At 33.4% G+C, this 24,183-nt stretch overlaps 2 protein-coding genes and 1 long non-coding RNA gene across 6 annotated transcripts; 2 read left to right on the forward strand and 1 right to left on the reverse strand.

Annotated features, from left to right (window-relative positions):
• The first annotated feature begins 3,073 nt into the window (after positions 1–3,073).
• On the forward strand, positions 3,074–6,642 carry LOC103829616 (protein SHORT INTERNODES). The gene is made up of 2 exons (XM_009105292.3): positions 3,074–5,267; positions 5,754–6,642. Exons 1-2 carry the CDS (start codon positions 4,634–4,636, stop codon positions 6,125–6,127), a joined length of 1,008 nt encoding a protein of 335 aa, XP_009103540.2. The 5' UTR covers positions 3,074–4,633; the 3' UTR covers positions 6,128–6,642.
• A 1,418-nt stretch (positions 6,643–8,060) lies between these two features.
• LOC117129559 lies at positions 8,061–15,802 on the reverse strand. The gene is made up of 2 exons (XR_004453192.1): positions 13,457–15,802; positions 8,061–13,381 (listed from the first exon to the last, which is right to left on the reverse strand). It is a non-coding gene; the product is annotated as an uncharacterized LOC117129559 (long non-coding RNA).
• A 93-nt stretch (positions 15,803–15,895) lies between these two features.
• LOC103849536 (kinesin-like protein KIN-7H) lies at positions 15,896–22,716 on the forward strand. Of its 4 annotated transcripts, none has more exons than XM_033282977.1 (15): positions 15,896–17,619; positions 17,729–17,874; positions 18,234–18,461; positions 18,570–18,659; positions 18,740–18,840; positions 18,935–19,048; positions 19,123–19,204; positions 19,292–19,359; positions 19,452–19,517; positions 19,594–19,718; positions 19,816–20,155; positions 20,277–20,396; positions 20,476–21,738; positions 21,836–22,143; positions 22,249–22,716. In XM_033282977.1, the coding sequence occupies exons 3-15, from the start codon at positions 18,236–18,238 to the stop codon at positions 22,577–22,579; spliced, it is 3,234 nt and encodes a 1,077-aa protein (XP_033138868.1). In that variant the 5' UTR covers positions 15,896–17,619; positions 17,729–17,874; positions 18,234–18,235; the 3' UTR covers positions 22,580–22,716. The 4 variants fall into 4 exon arrangements, with proteins under 4 accessions (XP_033138868.1, XP_033138867.1, XP_033138869.1 ...); XM_033282976.1 differs by having other exon boundaries at positions 17,733–17,874; XM_033282978.1 differs by lacking the exons at positions 15,896–17,619; positions 17,729–17,874 and having other exon boundaries at positions 17,894–18,461.
• Positions 22,717–24,183: the final 1,467 nt, after the last annotated feature.

The raw sequence follows: 24,183 nt of genomic DNA on the forward strand, positions 1-24,183 counted from the left end.
TTTATAAACCTATAAGCTAGCCCTAAAGCAGGGGTTTGCAACTTCGCCATTAATAAGGTCTGCAATAATAAAGTAACTAAGAAAATTAGGCGTGAGAAAACAGTGGTCCTTATTTTTTCAGCAGCCTCTATATTGTTAACTTGATCCCACCCTTCGTTTCTAGAGTGGGGACTTTCTATAACCCAAAGCAGAGCCGTGCTTACCTTGGAGTAAAAAAGGCATTCGCTAGGACCCCTTAATAATGTAAATTTTTTGGGGCCCCAAATCTTTAATTTTTTGTATCTAGTAAATATTAGTTAGATTTTTACCTAATTTCAGATCCACTTTTGTTTTGAAACTTTTTTTGTTAGAATCTATTTAGTTAAAATTCTAGAGATTTTAATTATTTTTTAAAATCATCAACTTCTAAGTTCTAACCCATGCAAATTAAGATGATTTGCTGAAAAAAATCACAGAAATAAAAATTGAAGCAACTTTTGTTGATTTTTAAGGTTTTATCTGGTTTTATATATTTTGTATCATTTTCTGAATATAAGTAAATGTAAAACATTTAAAAGTAACTAACTTTTAGAGATTTAATATTCTTAAAAGTATCATCATTTTAACAAAAAAAAACAACCTTCATTTTTATGTTACTAATTTAATAATTTACATCACATTTTATATACTATGATAATTTGGTGAAAATTATTAAAGAACCAAAATAAATTAATCAAAAATTTTACATTCTAATTGTATCATTTTTATTTTCTAATTTTTAATCCATGTGGCAAAAATAAGTTATTTCGAATTATTTAATTTTAAATATAATACGCATAAAATTATATAAACAAAAAAAAAATATAATTTCGCCTCAGGCCCCTATATCTCTTCGCACGGCACTGCCCACAAGCCACGACCCAGTTAAGTGTGAGTTACCTATATAGTTATATAATGTATATATATTAAAAAAATGTTACAGTTCGTGAAATTAATAAATAATTAACACTGGGGTAAATAAGTTTTATGTGAAATATACAGTAGTTAAATAGATTAATATGTCGCATTCAGTAATTAACTGAACTGATACAGTAGTTTAGAAACAGTATAAGCGTCTGCATGTGCATGAGAATGACATTTGGAGTAACCATGACTCCACTTCTCGGGACCCACATGAACAAAATCTTTACTCAGATTTCTTTCCTTTGAATGGTGAAAATATCTTCTCTTTTTTCTGTTGAAAAATCTCTTTTTAGCATTCATTTTCAATGGTGAATATCTTGAGTATAAGGAGAAATATATATAAGGGGACATGGACTCTATAATAAAATGGGATCCATGTGGTACATGACGACAATGATAATTAACTAATCGTGCTTTCTCGTTTTGAAAACTAACAAGAGTGTAGAAAAGCAAAGAGCGGGTGACTGTCAAAACAAACAGTCTTTTCTTTCTCCAATTCTGCCTATGTAAGAAAACGATCCAGTTAAGTAATAAATGATTTATTTTATAGAAGTTTTAATGTAGAAGTCATATTGAGAAGGCAACAAACACTATACCCCATACTCACTTTTTTTATTCTCTATTTATAAAGTGCTTTCCATGTTTCGTTTTTCTTGTTTTTTGCTCGTGGGAATAATATACCGAATCAAGTTGAAATGTTGGATGGTAGATGTGTGTCGATGTGCAAATTGATACCAGAACAGTGGCAACAAAATTTTGTTTGTAGTTAATAGAATACTTTGACCAAAAAAAAGTTACTAGAATACTAAAACCATTTCCAGCCTCACTCAACTTTTTATTCTAAAATAGAGCTATATATAAAATTTTGTTCATCACTCTATCTTTCACTCTAAAACAGAATACTATTAGAATATAATTCAACTCTATTATAAAGTTATTTTATTTTAGAATGAAAAATAGAGTGAATTGTTGGAAATGGTTTAAGATCTGCGGTTTTTTTTTGTAAAAAAGTGCATATGAAAATATAAACTTTAGTTACTTTTCTAACGTAAGGCTAAATTTGTTTTTTTAATCAACCCCGAATGCATGAATAATGGTTCAAATTAGAAGCTGTCTCGTACAAAATGATTCAATTTAAAAGGTTTTTTAATTAAGTTCGCTCGATCCATTACCTGGAGCATCAGCTAGAGAATAACCAGAATCCTTGAGCTACTGGTAACATTAAAAAGGAAACACAGGGCTCAAGAAGCGACAATAACTCTTCGCCTTTAAGCGTTTACATTTGGGAAAAGTAATCTATTTGTACTAATTTCAATGTTCACATTTCAAATGATTAGTTTGGGCTTGTGACGAGTCACGAATTTGTTGTTATTTGCATAAATAATCGATTTTATTAAGATATTTGGAACTATGGGTTTGTAGTCTTGTTAATATACACGAATAAAATCTGAGAGAATGTCACTTGCCCTTTTACCCTCTCTCTCTTAATTTCTCATTCATGAATGATTGTATCTCCCCTTCTTCTCCTCTTTTTCATTCATCCATAACACTTGTATGTACATTCTACACACAATAAACCCCCTTAAATCGTCACAGTCGCTATGTAAAATTATCAAATTAGTATGTCCATACACTTACAGATATATATTATACTTATATACCTTTTAGGAAGAAAAATATCACGATTTTGGTGATATGATTATTCTGTTTTTTATTCCATCTCTTTCATATTAAATACCATTCTAACATTTTTTTTGTTACACAAAAAATGTCATTTTCTAATTTTAATACTCTCTTTTTTTTTCATTTTAAAAGGTGTTTAAGGTTTTTACACAAATATTAAAAATACAAACTTTTATATAATTGACTTTGGTTACATAAATAACATCAAATAAAACTAATTCAACCAATAAAAAAAGATGCAGTATTTTATAATTGGTTAAAATTTTCAAATGATATTAAATTTCACCTAGAATGGTGAGAACATCATTTATTTTGAAACAAAATCAAAATTCTTAAACATCAATTAAACTAATATGGAGGGAGTACCAATTTTATTTACTTTTAACTTAAATTAATTGCAAAGTATATTGATCTTATAAATAATTTTATTTATTTAAATATTATAGTCAAACATGTGTAATTAATATAGATTTAATTACATTTTATTCATTTGTTTCAATCTGTGTGAAATATCAAAATGACATTTACTTAGAAACAAAAGAAGTATATGTCTAACTTTCATCCATTTCGTAAATAGCAAATACATCAGAATTCCAGTTTCACTCTCTCGCTTTTCCTTCAATACACATTTTTTTCGCGCACAGCCGTGGGCATTTCTAACGGGAAGGACTTAAATTATACCTCTTCATATTAGTCAACTCTCCCAATCCTATAGCTGTCATCCATATTTTGTATAATTCTCAAACAGCATTAACGATGGGACGAAGATGAGTGTCTAACCACTAGTATTATATTATTAAAAAAAAAAGAGACGAAACAAAAGTATCTTAAAACCGATTTTCCTACGACCTGTTAGAAATTCAATTGTTTACATGTAATTTTTTTCATTGTTTTTTTTGTTTTAATTAAGCTATAATTATCTAATAAAGATGAAATTTTTTAGCTTAGATATCCAAGTTCTTTCTCTATCCGTTAATGGTGCTCTAAGATACTAGATCATTTCTTTGTAGACTAGTATAATAATGATTAAGACAAAAACGACACACGGGAGAAATGATATACTTGTATTTGTGTATGTGTGTACACTATATAGACTCTACATTAAACAATCTATACAATATAGTAATAAACATATAATGTACACAGCACAAATAATTGAGAACTTAACGTTAATTATTTAGTTTTCTTTGTGTATATAAATAATAGTAATAATAATTTGCTTCCTTGGAAACATGAGCGAGTAAGCATCTGCTTACCATCTGCAACCTTTACGCGTTTAATTAAAGCCACAGGTGCACTATCCAACCAATACAGGATAATTTAAGCCACAGATGAACTGAAACCATAACCAGCGAATCTATAAAAGAACACAACTATATATGCGGGTATTGCCGGCGTTCCTCAGCCGCACTCAGCTCACAGCTTTGATTAAATACATGATTTGAAAATGTAAATTTAGAATTATAGAGATATATATAAAGAAAACAATAACAACATTACTAGTAGAGATTCTTTAAAACACAAACAAAAAAAAAGGTAAGAGGGAGCGTGTTTTCCGGTGGAAAAGACCGAAGAGTGGAAAAGACGTGGCAACATAGGCACCGCTGGATCGTGAACACTTGATGATCAACGGTATAGATATATTTTGGGCGATGAGCGTTTGTGGAAAACAAACAAAAAAAGAAGAGAGAGAGAGAATAAGAAGAGGGGAAAGAGTCAGAGAGGAGCATTAAGGACATGGCGGCGTTGCAGAGCGCGAGACAGAAGAGAAACAAAACTCTCTGATCGCTCGAATCTCTCTTAAATACTCTCTATACCGACAATCCAACTTTCACAGTTCCAAAAGCTTTATTCGATTTCTAAAACAAACCAGATAACATAATATCATCTTCCTCACCAATTGATCGTTTCTTCTTGTGGAAAGATTAGAAGACATGTGGGAGTGTTGATTAAGTGGAAAAAGAAAAGCCCTTGAAATTTGGTAATATATGGCTGGTTGTGTCCGACTATGGCAGGCTTTTTCTCGCTAGGCAACGGCACAGGAGTAGATGGAGGAGGAAGCCGCCAAGACGCCACTACTACTAATACAAATAATAATTCTTCTCCATCCGGAAACGAATCTTGGCTCTGGTGCAGAAACCCTAACTCAAACGCAAACGCTGGGTGTGGTGATATCGCTCCTTCTTACAAAGGAACACTTGAGTTATGGCAACACTCAAACAATCAACAAATCATTTTCCAGCAGCAGCAGCAACAAAGGCTGAATCTCTACACTTCCGCTGCTGGTTTAGGCGTTGGTCCAAGCAACCGGAGCTTAATTGAAGCTTCCGGCGGTGAAGCCTCCGGTTTAACGATGATGAGAAGTGGTGGCGGCGGCGGCGGACCCAGCTGCCAGGACTGTGGGAACCAAGCTAAGAAAGATTGCGCTCACATGAGGTGCAGGACTTGCTGCAAGAGCCGAGGCCTTGAGTGTCCCACTCACGTGAAAAGCACGTGGGTTCCTGCCGCCAAACGCCGGGAACGCCAACAGCAGCTTGCCTCCTCTCAGCATCCGCAAGGTGAGAACGTTCCTAAACGGCCGAGAGAGCATTTCCCAGTCCCAGCAAAATCTACTTCCCTTGTGTGCACTCATAACACCTTAGGTATCCCATAATTCCACTTTCTGTTTTTTTTTTGCTTCTTTCCATGCGTTCAAATATAGTGGTAAAATGAAAGCATTGTGGATACCTTGATTAATTTCAATTTTTACAACTGCAGAAACAGAAACCCTATATTGTTTGATCAGCTTTTTTTATTGGTATTTATTTGTTTTTTTTTTCATTTTCGAGAAGAACAAAAGTTTGTACTAGTTTTCAACTTTTTTTTGTTTTGTTATGAAGATATACACTGTGTATGAGTAAAACTGACTCTTGGATTGACAGCAGGACACTGTTCTCGCTGATCTTGATATTTGTGTTTTTATTTGTTGCCATTAACTTAAAAATATTTTTTTTGAAAACACTTTAAAAATCTTTTTTTTTGAAAGAAGTTTATAAAATCTTTTTCTATATAAACAAACAAATCTTACATTAAATTTTATTTCTCCACATGTAATCAAACATCTGATCACATAATTATTTTTCACCTAGGGCTACAGGTTGGAAATTTTCCACCGGAAATTAGCTCATCTGCAACTTTCCAGTGTGTGCGTGTGAGTTCGGTTGATGAGGGAGAAGATGAATATGCATACAAAACAGCTGTGAGTATAGGCGGTCACGTATTCAAAGGTATTCTCTACGACCAAGGTCCGGCCGAGAGAAGCTCCTCGGACGGTGGATCTCAGCCGTTGAATCTCATAACCGCAGGGCCATCGGCCTCCTCGTCAAGCGCAAAGGTGAGCTGCAACAATGGAGTCGTTGGCTCCACTTCAGATCATTACATTGATCCTGCCTCACTTAATTATCCTACCTCCAACAACAGTTTCATCACTGGTACACACTTCTTCTCCAACCCTAGATCTTGACAGATCATAGCCATTTAATTCTTACAGTACAACTAGGGTTTGTAGAACGGAGGAAGAGGAGTTTATAACGTTAATCAGTGTTTTAAAGATTAATCTCCAAATCCTGAGAATGTTTATATTCTATATTTAAATCGTTACCTGTCTTTTAATATTATGTACAATTTCTGTTAAAAAAAGTTAAGTTCTCTATTACCTGCCTACAAAATTTAATTATAAGTTCATAGTGTTTTTATCTGGAAGTACCTTGTATTATTGTATTATTGGAGTATATAATCCAGTCCAGTTTTCAAATATCAAAAAAGTCAACGAGTCTGTATCTGTGGAAGCTCACATCAACAGCTTTCCAGCTGGCTGTTTTCAACTCTGATCGCTAATCTCAGGCTTGTTCTTTTCAATTTTCAACTCAAGACTTTTTTGGACGTCGAATTTAAAATTTTAAGAAGTTTGTCAGTTAATTACAGATGTGATTTGCTCTGTAAAATCAATTAATGTTGAAATATACTTGTATATTGGAAACCGTGGGAAACATGTACTGAGCTTTACTGTGGGTTTGGCAAAACAATCACAGACAAACTGGCATAGGTATATATGATAGGCGGCTACTGTTTGTCAATATGGTCGTATGTATATCACTTCGTATACTTGATAGTTAAATTTAAGCAGTTTTTGAAGCCAACTCCAAAATATCAAATTTAGTGTGATTTTATCTATAATAAAATTCCAAAATTACATAGTTTTACCAAAATTGATGTTACTTTAGTGAATGCTATTTATCATACCAATTATTAAACTAATATATTTTATTACTTTTCATTTGACTATAGTCACATGAATATATTAATTAGCGTAGACTTATATTTGCTAGATTTAATATTTTAATTAAAGCAAAATGCACTAAATAAAGTCTTAAACATCTATCTTTCATATACAAAAACTAAAACTTCAATTTTTGTATATGGAGAGAATATTTCTATTTTTCTTACCTTGCTAAAAATTAAAATATTATATTAATTATATTTTAATTTAAAATATACTCAAATAATTATCATCGATTATATCAAACTGTAAAAATACATATTATGTACTTTTCGTTTTTAATGTAAATTTAGCTGAACTAATTTTTTTCATAAAAACAAACTAATATATAAATTAACTCTAAAATAATTTTTAATAAATAATGAAGACATAAAATTACAAAATTTAACAAAATCAAATATAAAATCAAATGTGATATAATGAAATTAGTCAATTATAGATAAATAATGTATTTAAATTATTAAAACTAAAAACTAATAATCTTTTGATGTAGTGTGTTTAAAATAACTAGGTTTATAATGGTTAGAGTTGATTTGTGTGTTGATGTAATGTCAGTACATTTACATTTGAAGGGATAGAGAGATACTTAGATGACGAGAAGTTCTACTTACTGAACCAAACGTCCTCACTGCAACATCGACATTTATGTTTTTAAAAATCGTAATAAGCATCAATATAAGTTTACAAAAAAATAAGCATTCATATAGACTTCGTCTTATCATTGCACATTTTTCACATATACTATGCGTTGTTTGGCTTATACTACAATTTTCCAAAAGTCCGATCTTGCATTGTATGTGTTTCCCTCGACTCGAGAATCCATCCACGTAAATATAAATGTACTTAGGCGTCAGTATAAATATAATTTATGTTTTGTGTGTGTACGTAGATTCTGTTGTTATTAAGCACTTACCTAGAGAGAGAGAGAGATTTTGCAGATTATGAGGGTGAGTGGAATGAACAGAAAAAGAATAAAAATTGGTCTGCGTCTTCATTTCTGCAGGCATACATGTTTGGACCTAAAATCACCTCTTTCCACATTTTTATTCCTTACCCTCTCTTTTTCATTATTCAATATATGTCACCTCAAGAACGCCGTGATGATATGATTAGACCCAACCCATACTAATTTGGATGATTTATTTTGTTAAGAAGAAATAAATGGTGCATGGGGATGCATGTGAAGACTGTCCAAAAGATATACACACAGATCACTTTATTTGTGATTTTACAGTAAGAACAATATATTATACTGTGTTCAAAAAAAAAAAAAACAATATATTATACAAAATATGTAAATCAATTGGTCCCATAACTCCATTAAACCCTAAACCCACCAGATTTCAGCTGATTTGATACCGAGATTTCCTCCGTACAACCTCGCACTTGTCTTCCAAATCCTCTTTAGAAAAAGTTAATTGCTTTTCTTTCTTCTTCACAAACAAATATACTTTGCCAATAATTTGATGTTATTGTACGTAGAAAGCATTTTGAGGACGAGTGGTGATTAAAGAGCTACTTTAAGTATCACAAGGCAAGTGGGGTCTTGAGAGAATTCTCCTTTTGTAAACCAATTAGAGAGAGACACGTATAAGAGACAAATTTGCAATTGGCATCATTGCATTTCAGGGGGACAAAATAGAAGCCTTTAGTTAGGACCACACAAACAACAGCATGAAGCTTTCCAAAACGAATTTTATAAAATGTCTCACCATAAAATAGAAAAAGTAACAATACTGTTGGGCCTTATTTTTTGTACCGAAACCAACTTTTAGTTCATCCCATTCCACTCATGATTCTCAGTCAAGATAATTTGAATATTGTTTACTAGAATCTTATATTTTGAAAAAAAAATTAATAAGAAAGAAGATGGCGAAACCTCCAAAAACCCAAATGATAATTGTTTTTGAACGAGAAGAGGGGATCAATAGGCCCAAAAATACAAGCCACACAGACTACTCTTAGGTGATGATTGTTTAGATAGTTTTTAGATTTTATTTTTTAGTTTTTGGTTTTTGATTTTTAGTTTTTAGATTTTGGTTTTTAGTTTCTAGTTTTTGATTTTGCAGTAGATTTTAGTTTTTGAAAAAACACGAATGGTGATTTTGGTTTCTGACTTTTGGTTTTTGTTTTTATAAAATATTAAAATATTTATCTAAAATTTCTGATTTTTGTATAGTTTTAGGTTTTAGAAAACTTGAATGATTATTTTTGTTTGAGTTGAAATAAAAATTAGTAGTAAAATATTACTTACTATGAACAACAAATAATACAAAATATTACCACTTAAAAATAAATTTATTTTATAAGAGAAAATAATGCGAGCTAGATATATGAACCACAATTCTGATAGGGGAATTGCCACTAATACCACTTTCCTAATACCACTTTTCAACTTTACACTTTTCAACTTTACCATTAAAATTTTAATAGACAAAGTACCATTATACCCCTGAATAATTAAACCTAAATTACTCTCGTTCTCCCTCAATTCCAAATCTGAGAGTTTCCAGATTGATTTCGAATTCGACGGTGATCAAATCCGACGATCCTGACGAGTTCTCCGGACGGCGCTGACGAATTCTCCGACGAAGCTGAAAAACTCTACAAGCTCAGGCGAACAAGACGATCTCTCACTTTCTCCTCGATTGAGAAATAATGACGGTGGCGACGAGCATTGATTCGCTTCTGGAGAAGCTCAAACAGGAGGAGCTTTACCTTCCACCAAGTAATTGAGAGTCCTTACATTCTCAGAGCTGCCAATTTCTTCTTCCAACTCGTGCTTCTCCTCCGTCTTCTTCATTTGCCTCTGTAAGTTCACCATTTACGCTTTTCATGTTTGTATGCGTGGAAACATGAGCTTTGCATTTCACTTGAGTGGCTAGGATCGGAAACCTAATAGGAAATGATTTGGGGGAAAAGAAGTATCAATTTTATTGATTTGAGTTTAGTACTCGATGTACTGTATTGAGTTACGACGAAATCATTATCTTAGGGAAGATTACGATGTCATGTTCTCAGATTTCTATTCTTAGTAATCAATTACAGAACAATGGAATATCTTTAGTGCTTAGATGAAATGAAAGAAGTATATTGAGACTACTTCTACTTTTGGCCACATTCTCTGACAATTTTGTTGCTTTTTAATAGGAATTAAGTTTGGTTAGGTTGGCGTTGAATGCCCTGCAAGGTGTTCTTCTCTTATTAGCATACATAAGCTCTCTTATGGATTATGCTCTGAGCCAGCTGATAGGACAACCCACAAAAGTCTGAGCTTGTGGCATTGGTTATCAAGCACTGACGCCTTGGGACAGATTCTTTGAAACATAGGCTGTTTTGGTTCTTTGGTCTTTCTTCTCCATAACTTCGTAGACCCATTTCATGAACTTCAAGTTGGAAGTTGAGGGACATGGGGGAGCTGTAAAGTAGGTGAAAATGAAGAAGCCAATAACAAGAGCCACTATACTCTTGTTAATCAGGCTTTTGCTATTTCTGTGAGAAAGGTCCTAGAAGGCTATATATCTGGTCTGGATATATTATGTGCATCTGCAGAACTGAGACGTTCATCTAACATTGTGGTTTTGTAAACCCTTTATAAATTTTTATAAACCATTATAAATTCAGAAACCTCAAGTATCTCTCAATACTCAATCATCTCAATACTCAATTATACTTTTTTATAAGGCCTTATAAAAGAAACTGTAAAAGAATGATGTTCCTTAATAAGCAAAGAAATAGTGAAAAGTTGGTTAATTTGGTGATTTATAAACTCTTATAAATAGATTTATAAACCTTGTAAATTAATTTATGAACACTTATAAATAAATGTAAAAACTCTTATAAATAGCTTATAAGTTCTTGTAAATAGTTTTATAAACCCTTTTAAATAGTTTTATAAATATTTATATATGTTTTAAAAACTTTATAGATGGTTGATACAAGGTTTTATAAGCTCTTATAAAATTTATAAGTGATTTTATAAAGGTAACCCCCTTGAGGTATTTATTACAATTTTTATATTTATAAGGTTTTATAAAAGAAACCGTAAAACAATATATATATATATATATATATATATATATATATTTAGCCTTATATTTTTATGTTTTCATAGGGAAACACAATTTTTAAGAAGATTGGAGTTGCAGAAAGAGAGAGAAGACACGTGTTTTTGTATGTAATATATATGTTCTTGACACATATAAGAGAAACAAGACACATGTCTTTCTGTAATATATATGTGTAACACGTGTTCTTATAAGTGATTGTAAGCTGTAAATCATTTGTACTTTACATTTACTCTAGTTTCTTTTTTCAGAAAATTAGTAATGAGCATCTTCATGTATTTATATCACCGATTTTATTTTTTAAACTTATAATAGCTTTATGAATATTTTACTTCTAAATGTAAAGATTTATAAAATCTTATAAAAGATTTATAAACTCTTGAAAAAGATTTATAAACTCTTGAAAAAGATTTATAAAATCTTATAAATATTTATATATGTTTTAAAAACTTTATAGATGGTTGATACAAGGTTTTATAAGCTCTTATAAAATTTATAAGTGATTTTATAAAGGTAATCCGCTTGAGGTATTTATTACAATTTTTATATTTATAAGGCCTTATAAAAGAAACCGTAAAACAATATATATATTTAGCCTTATGTTTTTATGTTTTCAGAAGGAAACACAATTTTCAAGAAGATTGGAGTTGCAGAAAGAGAGATAAGACACGTGTTTTTATATGTAATATATATGTTTTTGACACATATAAGAGAAACAAGACACATGTCTTTCTGTAATATATATATGTATAACACGTGTTCTTATAAGTGATTGTAAGCTGTAAATCATTTGTACTTTACATTTACTCTAGTTTCGTTTTTCAGAAAATTAGTAACGAGCATCTTCATGTATTTATATCATCGATTTTACTTTTTAAACTTATAATAGCTTTATGAATATTTTACTTCTAAATGTAAAGATTTATAAAATCTTATAAATGATTTTTAAGACTTTATAAATGAAATTACCTTTCTAAATATTTATAAATGATTTTATAAAACCTTATAAATATTTGGTATATTCTTATAAGTGATTTTATAAAGGTTTATAAATCATTTATAGGAATATATATATAAACTATTGATAAAGGTTTATAAATGATTTCTGAATTTTCATAAATGATTTATAAATATTTATAAATTATTTATTATCTTTATAAAGTCTTATAAGGATTTTATTATGATGATATAATTTGATATGGTTTCTCTGCCTCTTCTTTATAAAACAATTATATCATTTCTCAGATTTTCTTAGCAAACAGAGGTACATCATTAACATCATCCACAATCAACTAAAGGATATATATATAGACTCGGTAAGATTCAATCATGATTCATGAGCAAATCTACACTCAAGAACAATTCAACATCCATAAATATTCTATAATTCACCACAAAATAGTTAAGTCAGAGAGAAAGAGAAGCATAAGATTCTCACTGCAGGAGGCAGGCCAAGCAGGACGATGGACGTAAAGCAAGCAAATCTTCTTGCTGGAGAAGTTTCTTGCTGCCCATAACACCGTCTTTTGCTCCTCTCCACGTCTTCCGCCGTAACCACGAAGATCGTCTGATCCACATCTAAAGCCGCCTCCGGAGACTTCCCCAACACTCCCCATTCTTCTTGGAGACACTCGCTCTTATTCTTAGCTATGAACTATACAGCAAACTCAATATCCCCACAAACCTCTGCTACATCATCTTGCTGTTTTCCACCACATGAGGAATATATATAAACTATTGATAAATATTTATAAATGATTTCTAAATCTTCATAAATCATTCATAAACATTTATTAATTATTTATAATCCTTATAAACGGATTTTATAAACTCTTATAAATGAATTATACTTTAATAATATATTTAAAAAACCTTATAGACTGATTTTATAAAGTCTTATTAATTGTTTTATAAACCATTATAAATAATCTTTTATTTACTATAAATAATTTACAAACATTTATATTAGAATTATAGACACTTATAATAGCTTTATGAATATTTTACTTCTAAATGTTTGTAAAGATTTATAAACTCTTAAAAAGATTTATTAACTCTTATAAATTGTGTTATGAAGATTATTAAACTCTTATAATATTTTTACAAACCTTATATACAGATTCATAAACTTTTATAAATATATTTTTAAAACCTTAAAAATGATTTATAAGTTCTTATAAATAGTTTTATAAACCCTTATAAGAGCTTTCTAACATGCAAGATAATATAGATTAGCTAGAGCCCAAGCTGCAGCAAGACTACCTTCCTTTCCCTTGTATCAGAACTTTGCAATTGATCAACCTTCTCGGTGGGAAGATAAGGGACATTTTCATCCATCCTAGGACCAACAGAGCCTCTCCCACGTTTGTTCCTGTCATTTACAAAGAGACTCAGAAGATGAAGGAAGCTAAAGGTAACAGAAGCTATAGCAAATAGACATATATACCGTGATTGGAGAAAAGACTCAATTCTCATCATCTCCTAAACCTTCATCATCATCATCCAAGTACAATCTTTTGTCCAATGATGATTGATGAGTGATCTTTCTCTCCTCGTTAATGGAGCTACATTTCTTATCCAAACTCCTTTTCGAGAAACTACTACTCCACTTCATTTGGCTACTGCTGTTGCTGCTTTCCTCTCTTGATTTTATTTTGAGCCTTTCGTTTTCTTGCTCCTGAGTCTTCCACATCTCATTGGATTCTACCGCTCTGTTTGTTGTATTATGGTCAAGAAACAAGCAAGAGATTAGAGTAAATAATTAACATATTGAGCTACATTGAGTACTAGACAGACACGTAAGTCACAACTGTTAAGAAACGCAGAACCAAAAACAAAACTTTCAGATTCTGCCAACTTTCTTATTGTGAATCGACCATTCACCAACAATTAAAGCAAATGTGTGCTGGCAGGATTGTGGCTCTCATATAAGCTTGAACACAGCTTCTCAGGAACTGAACATATCAATTACATTACAAAATAACTCAGATTTACAAAGGGTTATAAAGGGTCTTAAGTTGTCAAAACTCAATGTTTTCACAATCAGAATTGTTTATCTTAGATCGACATGTACAGATTAGAAGTCTAAAGCAATCTTGTTTGATTTTCGACTATAGTAACCACAAAATCGAAATTTCGCAAAATTAATCGACACAAACAAAAAAAGGAGAAATTAGATGCATACCAGTTGGGAATCTTGTACAGAAGTAGGAGTCGACAGAGTGAACCGCAGAGTGAACCGCAGAGAACCGGTGGAATGAGAGAGAGATGGTGGATCTCCGGTGAATCGGAGGCAGAGAGGAAGAAAAAAGATCGCGAGAGAGAGAGAAAGAAAAGAGGATCGCGAGAGAGAGATAAGGTTAGGGCTAGTATGGTCTTTTGGTCATTAATGAAAAGTGTATTTGTGAAAATGTCTTCATACTAGTGGTATACTTGAAATGTGGTACCAAAGAAAGTGTAGAAGTAAAATTCCCCCATTCTGATATATATATATGACAACATAATTACTGCAGTTCAAAAATGAAAATACATAATTAAAAAGTTAAAAAAAATAGTTGTATTTTTAAAATATTTTATAAATCACATATTATTATAAATAAAAATATCAATAGCTAGTTTATTTAAATATACTAAATAAAATTTAAATGTACTTTTATAAGTTCAGGAAAGTACTGTATAAAATTATAAATATATTTTGAATTCGGAATTTAAAACTTTATTATCCTTCTGGTTTCTCAAAAATTGGATTAATGATTTTTTGGTCTGATATTAAAAAAAATTATTTTAGAAGTTTATTTCTTGTTTAAAAAAATTAATACAAGAATATATATCACGAATTTTAATAAATAGTACCAATAGTAAGAAAATGAATCTTACTAAACCTTTTTTGATTACAGTAATTATCATTTTTTATTTTTTCTTATATTAAAATATAAATAAAATAAAAGCAATTTAAAAAAAATTGGAAACCCACCGTAAGATAAGAAAAAAACTATGAAAACTTGGCTTTTGGTTTTTGTGTTAAGAAAACAGTTATTTGCAAAAACTAATTTTCCTACATTTTAGGGAATCTATTCTTTTAAAATTTTGATTGGTTGCTAAATGGTTTTTGGAAAAACAAAAACCAAAAACTAATCCAAAAACTACAAACAATCAACCTTTTAGTCAAATTCGTTTCGAGCGAAAGCAATAGATATGCAATGTACCAAACAAAATCAGTGCTGTGCGAAGATTTTTGGAGGCCTGAGACGAGTTAAAAATATATATTTTACATGATATTGTTAATAATAGTTTTATTTAAATTTGAATCATATAAACATTTGAAATATGTATATATATATATATATATATATATAACACTGAGTTTTTTTTGAATTTATTACATCAACGTTTCTGATTCTTCTTCATAAAAATGTTATAAACTAAAAAAATTAAAATCATGATAAAAAATATGAATTTGTAAGTTAATAACAAAGATACAAATTTGGGATTGAAATGTTGGTATCCGTTAAAAAAACAAAAATCTTAGCATTTAAATTAAATATAATAAACTATATATTCGAAATTTCATATTTTTTTACCAAATTTCCATAAATATATAAAATAAAATTAACTCATAGTATATAAAAGAAGACAAATGTGGATTAAATATTTGCAATTTTTAGAAGTAGAATCTTTATTATTTTATTTAAAATATAGAGATATTGATAGTTATTTTAAACAGAAGTTAAATTCTGAATCAAATAAATATAAAAATGTTATTAAGAGAATATTTTAAGTACTATGTAAAAAATTTTTTTGTAATTAGGGTCTCTGGAATTTTTACAAAATTAGGGGTCCTAGTTAAATGCCTTTTTGACCAAAAAAAAAAAGGTTAAATGCCTTTTTTTTTTAAAGGCTATAAGCACGACTCTGAACAAAATCACACCTTTACACGGATTACTCTTCAATTAAATTCAGATTCAAAGGGACTGAAAAATACGGACAGTAGGACTTGGAGAAGATGACAATCTTGTTGGACAATATGGCTGCACGAAAGCCAACATTGAATTCGCAGCTCCCGCAGATTTTGACAGATCGCTGAAGATGGCTGCGAAACTTGCCAACCATCCTCCTTTAGAATTAAGTCCGTTTCTAGGTAAGTGCAAGACGTGTTTTTGCACATGGTTTTTTTTGCAAAATATTTCGTGTGTTGTTAGATGATTACAGCTCGCATGAAACCTCAAAAAGTAAAGAGACGGGCCTGTTTAGAATAAACAAAACAAAGAAAAACTTATTTTCTGAATTTGTTAATTGTTCTGGGCTTGTATTTTTAAACATGGTCTTCTGGGCTAAGCCCAGCCTATTTGTGACGTAAGGCCTAGATATAAGAAGCGTTGACTTGTCCGCATCATCATGTGATATCTCATAATTGTGAGTCGGTATGGTTTTTGTCCATTTCCACATCATGTGCATGTCCCCTTTCATTTATTTCATTTCTATATCACCTTTCAAATTAATATCTATAGCACGGAATTATTGAACCAAATATATAAAGTGCCCATCATACATTTACTATATCAGATATTAAATATTGTTTTTAATTAGCTATAGAAAACGATATATAATACTACAAAAAAACACTAGTCTCTTCAATACTTCAACTACCGACCACGCTATTAGTATTATACTAGTATTTATCTACGAACCAGCATGTGCTTCCTGTTAATCCCAAGTTTTGGTTGATAATAATAAGTCAACCGTACATGGATTTCAGCTTATGTTTCTGCATTTTTATTTCTACTATGTTTCAACAAGAGTGTGAGAAGTACGCATGCAGAAATAAATAAATAAAAGAAACGGCTAGTGGGTGATTATACTTTTTAATCTGTGATTATATCTTAATCTGCTTCACTGTGTAAATGTCAATCTGGAAAACAATCATGAAAAACTCATTATTTTTACATTATAAGGTATATAAATGGCAACGAACTTAGGGTGTAAGTAAGAAAAAATAAACACTGCACATGCATTGGCTTTTAGCGAAATACGTTATTTAAAGGTAGTCACTAAAATGGACAGCAGCGGGTCTGCAACTACCATGTGCTGTGTTTATTTTATTATTTATACATAAATTTATATGAATAACGATCGAAAACTCGTTAACGAAACTTAAAACAAGGTTAGGAAAAAGTGTTTGTTGGTAGAAAGCATGAAGCATTGCTTGCGGAATTAGCAATTAGCATTTACAAGTTTAATCAGCGATTGTGACTTAACATCGATAATTAGGTGAAGCGGAGATGAATAGAGTAACAAAACCATTTTTGTTAGTTTCGGAATAACAAAAGAAAGAATAAAAAAAAAACTGAGAGGGGTAAAAGGGTAATAAAGTGAAAAAAATGTTCTTAGTTTAGCGCGGCAGTTTGTAAAGTGAAAGGCTAATAATAAAAAGAGAGGAGGAGTTTGCCAGATTGCAGAAAAACGCCATTAACGATCACAGCTGTGCGAATCCGATTAATCCAGAGAGGGAGAGAGAGTCATAGAATATCTGGATCTTCTTCTTCTTCTTCATTCAGATTCTCTTCTCGGAGCTGCCTTTGGTTATCTTTATCTTCTCGGAGGGTAGACGAGGTAAGAAGAAGAAATTCATCTAATGCGTGTTACGTGTAGGAGGCATTGTTTTAATTTTCGACTCCATGTTTGCTGAATATTGTTTATTGGAATTTTATTTTGTTTGGAGGCAGGTGTATGTATGTGTAAGTAATTTGTGAAATTTAAAACAAAAGATTCGGGTCGTCCTCACTGCACATGGAGTTAGCGTTGAGGCAGGTCGAACATTCTACAGAAGCGGCTGTGTCATCATCATCTTAAGGCCTCCTTCCTTAGGTAAATTTGATTCCATTCATAAGCATCTCATTTTTGTTTCTTTTGTATTCAATAAAATATATACATCTTAGGGGGACCATTTATACAAACCTCCGCAAAACCTATCCTGGAATAGTTATAATATGAATCTTGTTTTTGTCTCTGTCTCCATAGTCCAGACTCAAGAATCTCCGTTTTCTGATCTTGCTCTGTAACATATTACTTTTAGTATCATTATTAGTTTGGTAGAGAAAGAGACACACATGGTTGTTACCGGCATGGAATTTGACCAGATGATTGATTGGACTCAATTATTGACTTATTATTACACTTTGCCTCCATTATATAATGTTTTCATTCTCATTTTTTCTACTCTGGAGGTATGATGATGACTACGGAAGCGGATCAGATGCAAGGACCAAGCGGCGGCGGCGGCGGCGGCTGTGAAGAAAAGATTTCTGTTTCTGTTCGTCTGCGACCTTTAAATGACAAGGAAATGTTGAGGAATAATTCCCCTGACTGGGAGTGCATCAACTCTACAACCATCATGTACAGGAGCCATCTCTCTATCTCTGACCGTTCCATGTATCCTTCTGCTTACTCTTTTGGTATTACATTCTTTTTTTATTTCCCTTCCTTTCTTCATCAATTCAAACCCTCTTCCTTCCTTCCTTCTTTCTCTCTTATTATTATTATTATTCTCTGCCTGCCTCTAGACAGAGTGTTCGGCCCTGAGTGTTGTACCAGGCAAGTCTATGACCAAGGGGCCAAGGAAGTAGCTTTCTCTGTTGTCAGTGGCGTTAATGGTTTGACATCTCTGCATTTCACTCTTCCTCACGTTTTCTTTTTTATTCTTCTCTTACTTTATATTTCACTTGGTTTTCAGCTAGCGTCTTTGCGTACGGGCAAACAAGCAGTGGAAAGACATACACCATGAGTGGAATTACTCACTGCACTTTGGTTGATATATATGACTACATTGACAAGGTAATTTAAGAGAACAAGCATCCTCATATCTCTTACCAGCCGATTCTATATTTGTTTCCGTGTGGTAGTTAATTTATCTGCTTACTGTAAGCAGCACAAGGAAAGAGAATTCATTCTAAAGTTCTCCGCCATGGAGATCTATAATGAGTCTGTGCGAGATCTCTTAAGTACAGATAGTAGTCCGCTCAGACTTCTAGATGATCCTGAGGTAAATATAATATTTTCATTCTTTTTTGTTTTGTTTGGTAATCTCTCATACGAAGTTCATTTTCCTTCTGACAGAAAGGGACAGTTGTTGAGAAACTCACAGAGGAAACTCTGCGAGACTGGAATCATTTCAAGGAGCTCCTTTCTGTTTGCGAAGGTAAAAGACAGTCTAAATCCGGTATATCTAAATTTTCTAATTAGTTATGTTTTGTAATAATTTTCATGGTCATTTAATCATTTTCAGCTCAGCGGCAAATTGGAGAGACAGCTCTGAATGAAGTTAGCTCCCGGTCTCATCAGATTTTGAGATTGGTTAGGCATCTCCTTGATTTATATTTTTATGGTTTAAACGCTGCATTTCTTTGTGAGCTTTATATCTTAGTTCTTCTACTACTTTCTTACAGACAGTTGAAAGCACGGCTCGTGAATTTTTCACTAACGATAAATTTAGTACACTAACAGCAACAGTGGTAAACTCTCCATCACATTGTCTGCTAAAAAAATGTTGTTGAAAAGGATCTATAGAGTAATTACTTGGTCCTGCAGAACTTTATTGATCTTGCTGGAAGTGAACGTGCATCTCAGTCATTATCAGCCGGCACAAGGTTGAAAGAAGGTTGTCATATAAACCGAAGTTTGTTAACGCTGGGAACTGTCATCCGTAAGCTAAGGTTGGCTTCTGAGCACACTTAGCTTCTTCCATAACGATTCTCTTTATTTTTTTTCTTTTTGCAATCACTAATTATTATATGGCTAATATTCATGCAGTAAAGGAAAAACTGGTCACATTCCATTCAGAGATTCAAAACTGACGCGCATACTTCAGTCTTCCTTGGGAGGAAATGCCAGAACCGCCATAATATGTACCATGAGTCCTGCAAGAATCCATGTTGAGCAATCAAGAAACACGCTTCTATTCGCGAGCTGTGCAAAGGAGGTGACAACGAATGCACAAGTCAATGTCGTCATGTCTGATAAGGCTTTAGTGAAACACTTGCAGAGGGAGTTGGCTAAACTGGAAAGTGAGTTGAGAAGCCCTGGTCAGCCTTCGGTTGCCTCTGACACAACAACTGCATTACTGACGGAGAAGGACCTCGAGGTTGAAAAGGTAACGAGACAAAGCTCCACCAATCACCCTATTACGATAATATTAATAGCTCATGTTCACATTCCAATCACTCTGTAGTTTTTCTGAAGATTTGAGTTGTGAACTGTTCCATTTATTGCAGCTCAAGAAAGAGGTATTCCAACTAGCACAAGAGCTAAAGCAAGCTCGTTGCGAGATTGAGGATCTTCGACGAATGGTTGGAGAAGGAAAACAAGGACCAAAAGAGACACTATCTACAGAGGTAAATGTATGTTTAATCTTTACTTAAATCCACTTTACTTTCCAACTTATTAAAATTTTGTTTCCTGTCTGCTGCACAGGTGGTGCTGGTGGAACATCAATACCCGAAGCTGAGGGTGCGCAGTACATGGGACTCTGAGAATACAACACCATTAAGCCCTATATCAGCTCACCGTTCCAGCTTGTCTCCACGATCATCTGAATACAGTTACGACGACAACGTCTTCCAGCTTTCAGATTTCAGGATAGATTCTGGGTCAAGTAGTCCATTTCATCAGCATGCCTTTGTAACTCCACACGGGGAAGAAACTAAAGACCAATCCCAAGTTCACACAGAAGAAACTGAAGCTCAACCTCATGTTCCGAGGAATGTCTCGTCAACATTAGTTATTTTTCCTTCTCCAGCTGAGGAGGAAGAGGTTGATGAAATGGGTAGAGAGACTGATGGAAATTCTGAGGATGACTGCAGGGAAGTTCGATGCATAGAAACAGATATTATGTCAGATGTCACTAGACATCCACAGGAAAATATTCCGCAGAGCAGTCCAGATAGATTTGACGTTGTTAATGCAGAAGAACCAGTATGTGTGACGGAGCCAAAGAGCCTACAACTATCCACTAAAGCTGAAGAAGAGGAAGAAGAGGAAGAAGAACCAGTATGTGTAACGGAGCCAAAGAACATACAACCACCAATTGAAGATGAAAAGGAAGTAGAAGAAGAAGAAAGAGTAAAGGAAGTGAGTAATTCCTCTACTCAACCAAAACAAGAAAGCGAACTCATCAAAACCCCTCCTCCATGCTGTGATTTCAAATCATCTCCTGATGAGTTTGTTACAAGCCTTAGTAGTAGCAACCCGACGCCTCCAGTATTCATCACTCCCTCTCCTGAAAAGCCATTCTCTTGGCTTACGGAGAGAGAATCACAACCGGTCAGAGGCATGAAACTGACTAGAAGCCGGAGCTGTAGAGCATGCGTGTTGTCGAGCGCTTCCCCATCTTGGTTTGAGAAAGATGCTGATGCTGACACACCGCCAAGTTGGTACGACAAAGGATTCGCCAAAGCAGCTGAGATGCGCGACATCAAGAATGAGAGGTTGCTGCAGGATGAGTTCAGCGGGAGGAGCATGCCAACAACTTGGATCGAGAGAAGCTTTAGCGACACTCAAACTGCGCATGCTACTGCTTCTTCACACAACGAAATGTCGTCATCACCAAATGAATCTCTGTCCCGCCCCTCTGATGTTTCTGCGTTTGAGCTTCAGACGAGTGGCAGCCCTTCTACAAGCCAGGAGAAAACTGAGGAGACTGCTGCTCAGAAAGACAAGCGAATCATTCATCGCTCGGTTAGTTTTTTTTTTTTTCTTTGCTTATATTTGGTTCCAACCAGAAAAAAAAAAAACAATAATGATTTTTTCGTTTTGCGTGTCGACGTGTTAACAGATGGAGGAAATAGAACAGAAGTTGTTCTTGGGGTTGAGTTCGACAAAGAGTTTCAAAGACGCTGCATTGGACCCAATACAAGACTACCTAGACACGCCTTTGAATTGGCCGGAAGAGTTCAAGAGGCTACAGCGGGAGATCATAGAGTTATGGCACACGTGTAACGTCTCCATGGCCCACAGAAGCTACTTCTTCCTATTGTTCAGAGGGGATCAGAAAGACTGCTTGTACTTGGAGGTCGAACTCCGTAGACTCAAGTACATCGCCCATAATAGCAAAGCCAGCGACGATCTGAGCCTAGTGTCCAGGTTTAAATTCCATTCCACATTTTATTTTTTATATATATCTCTTCTTTTTTTTTGGTTTAGTACTAATATATTTAATTATGTATTGTGTGGGAAACAAACAAGCAGCACGAAGGCGTTGACTAGAGAGAGGTTTAAGCTGAGCAAGTTGATGCAGAGGAAACTATCCAAGGAAGAGAGAGAGAACTTGTTCTTGAGATGGGGAGTTGCGCTGAACACAAGGCACCGGCGGGTCCAGCTGGCGCACAGACTCTGGTCTGATTACAAAGACATGGGTCATGTCCGAGAGAGTGCCTCCCTCGTTGGTAAGCTCCATGGATTCGTCGACATGAACTTGACTTCCTCCGACATGTTTGGCATCAACTTTGCTTTCAGACCACCTCGTCCCAAGAAATCTAGTCTTTGGAAACGCAGTGTTTTGTCCCTCTCCTTTTTGTAACTTTGGTAGTAGTAAGTAAAGCACACTATAAAGAAATGTTCGCTAATGAAATCACAATCTTCTTTTATATTGATCCTGTTGATTTAAGTTGTCTCTCTCCCATTAGTGAATTTGAAGGTAATGGCGTGTTTTCACGATCTCAATCTTCTAGTCAATCTCCGTGTCTATTTTGTATCTCCTACATCTGACTATGATAATCACAGTGGTTTTATGGCGTTGGGACTATTATCAGACTGATGCAATTTATGTTTTCCCTTGATGATCCTCAGAGCCAAAGTTGCAAGTAATCAACATTAAGTTTCTTCTTGTGCTAAATTTTGTTTGAAGCATTAACAATGAGTAACAATGAGCAAAGCTTTTCCTTCGAGAATTGCCGCTCGTGATGAAAATGGTTTTCTTTCCATGATTGATGTGGAATACGCTTGGTTACGTTCTAAATGCAGTAGATATGGTTAGGTTGAACACGAGATTAAACATTGTTTCCAAGATGTCAGTAAATCCCATGTAGTTACTATCAAAGCTATTGAGATGGACTCCATTGCTAGCCATGTGGTTGCAGCCACTTCGCCTATCATTTTCCCTAATTCTCTTCTACCCAGTATTATCACAAATGGGTCAAGCCCAACTTCTGCAAAGCCCAATACGGATTTAAACAAAACGCAGAGCTTTGCTCCTCAGTTAACGGTCTTCTTCCTGCACAAGACAAAACACAAGTGAGGATAAGACTAAAGCGATGAACGGAAAAGTAAAGCAAAGGGGAGAGGACAAGCCAGCTGGTCAAGCACAGGCTGTCACAACCCAAAACGGTTACGCGCTGCTACAGACACTCATGTTGGAACAAAAACTTTAAGAGAGTGAAATCATAATAAGAATTTCTACCTCAACACCAGTTTCAAACCTTTAGGTTACTTCCTTCTAACATTAGTTTTGTTGCAAAAAATGAATCAAACTCGAGACCTTTTGGGAAAAGAATTTTTACATAACAAACAACTAAACAGTGGAAGGAGAAACCCAAAGATTATGTTTGCATCAACATCACCATTTGATGGGTTAAAACAACATCGACTATACTCTAAAGGGGAAAACATGTGACTAAAGTAATTAAAACCCAACAGAAATTTGGCTAAAAACGTAGTTACCGTAATCATATATAGAGTGTTAACCCGGACCAGTTCCTAATAAATATGTAGGCGTATATTTTCTTCAGGTATCATCATTCTCAGATATATCAGCGGCGCTTAAGTCAAAACACTAACACTAGAGGTTTCATCGATCAGGGTTAATTAGTATGAGTGTATAAGTGAATGATTTTCAATCATGTAATCCTTGATCATGGTTATATTGAAAAAAACTGATGAATAGGGAAATGGATATTAATTACTTCCTTTTACACCAGAGCATGATTAATAAATCACGTTTATTTGTCAAAGCGCTGGTTCACAACTTCAGATACAACTGATAAAGAGTAAGGTATGAATGTTTATCACGACGAAGAGCGTAATGTGGGGCCATTGTAGATTTATTGTATTTGTATGTTTATTTGCTACTCTCACAAGTCTCTCTCAACTCAAAAGTCAAAACCCATCGCTTTGTTTTCCTTCTAC

Source organism: Brassica rapa, unplaced genomic scaffold (assembly GCF_000309985.2).
Source record: "Brassica rapa cultivar Chiifu-401-42 unplaced genomic scaffold, CAAS_Brap_v3.01 Scaffold0028, whole genome shotgun sequence".
NCBI lineage: Eukaryota > Viridiplantae > Streptophyta > Magnoliopsida > Brassicales > Brassicaceae > Brassica > Brassica rapa.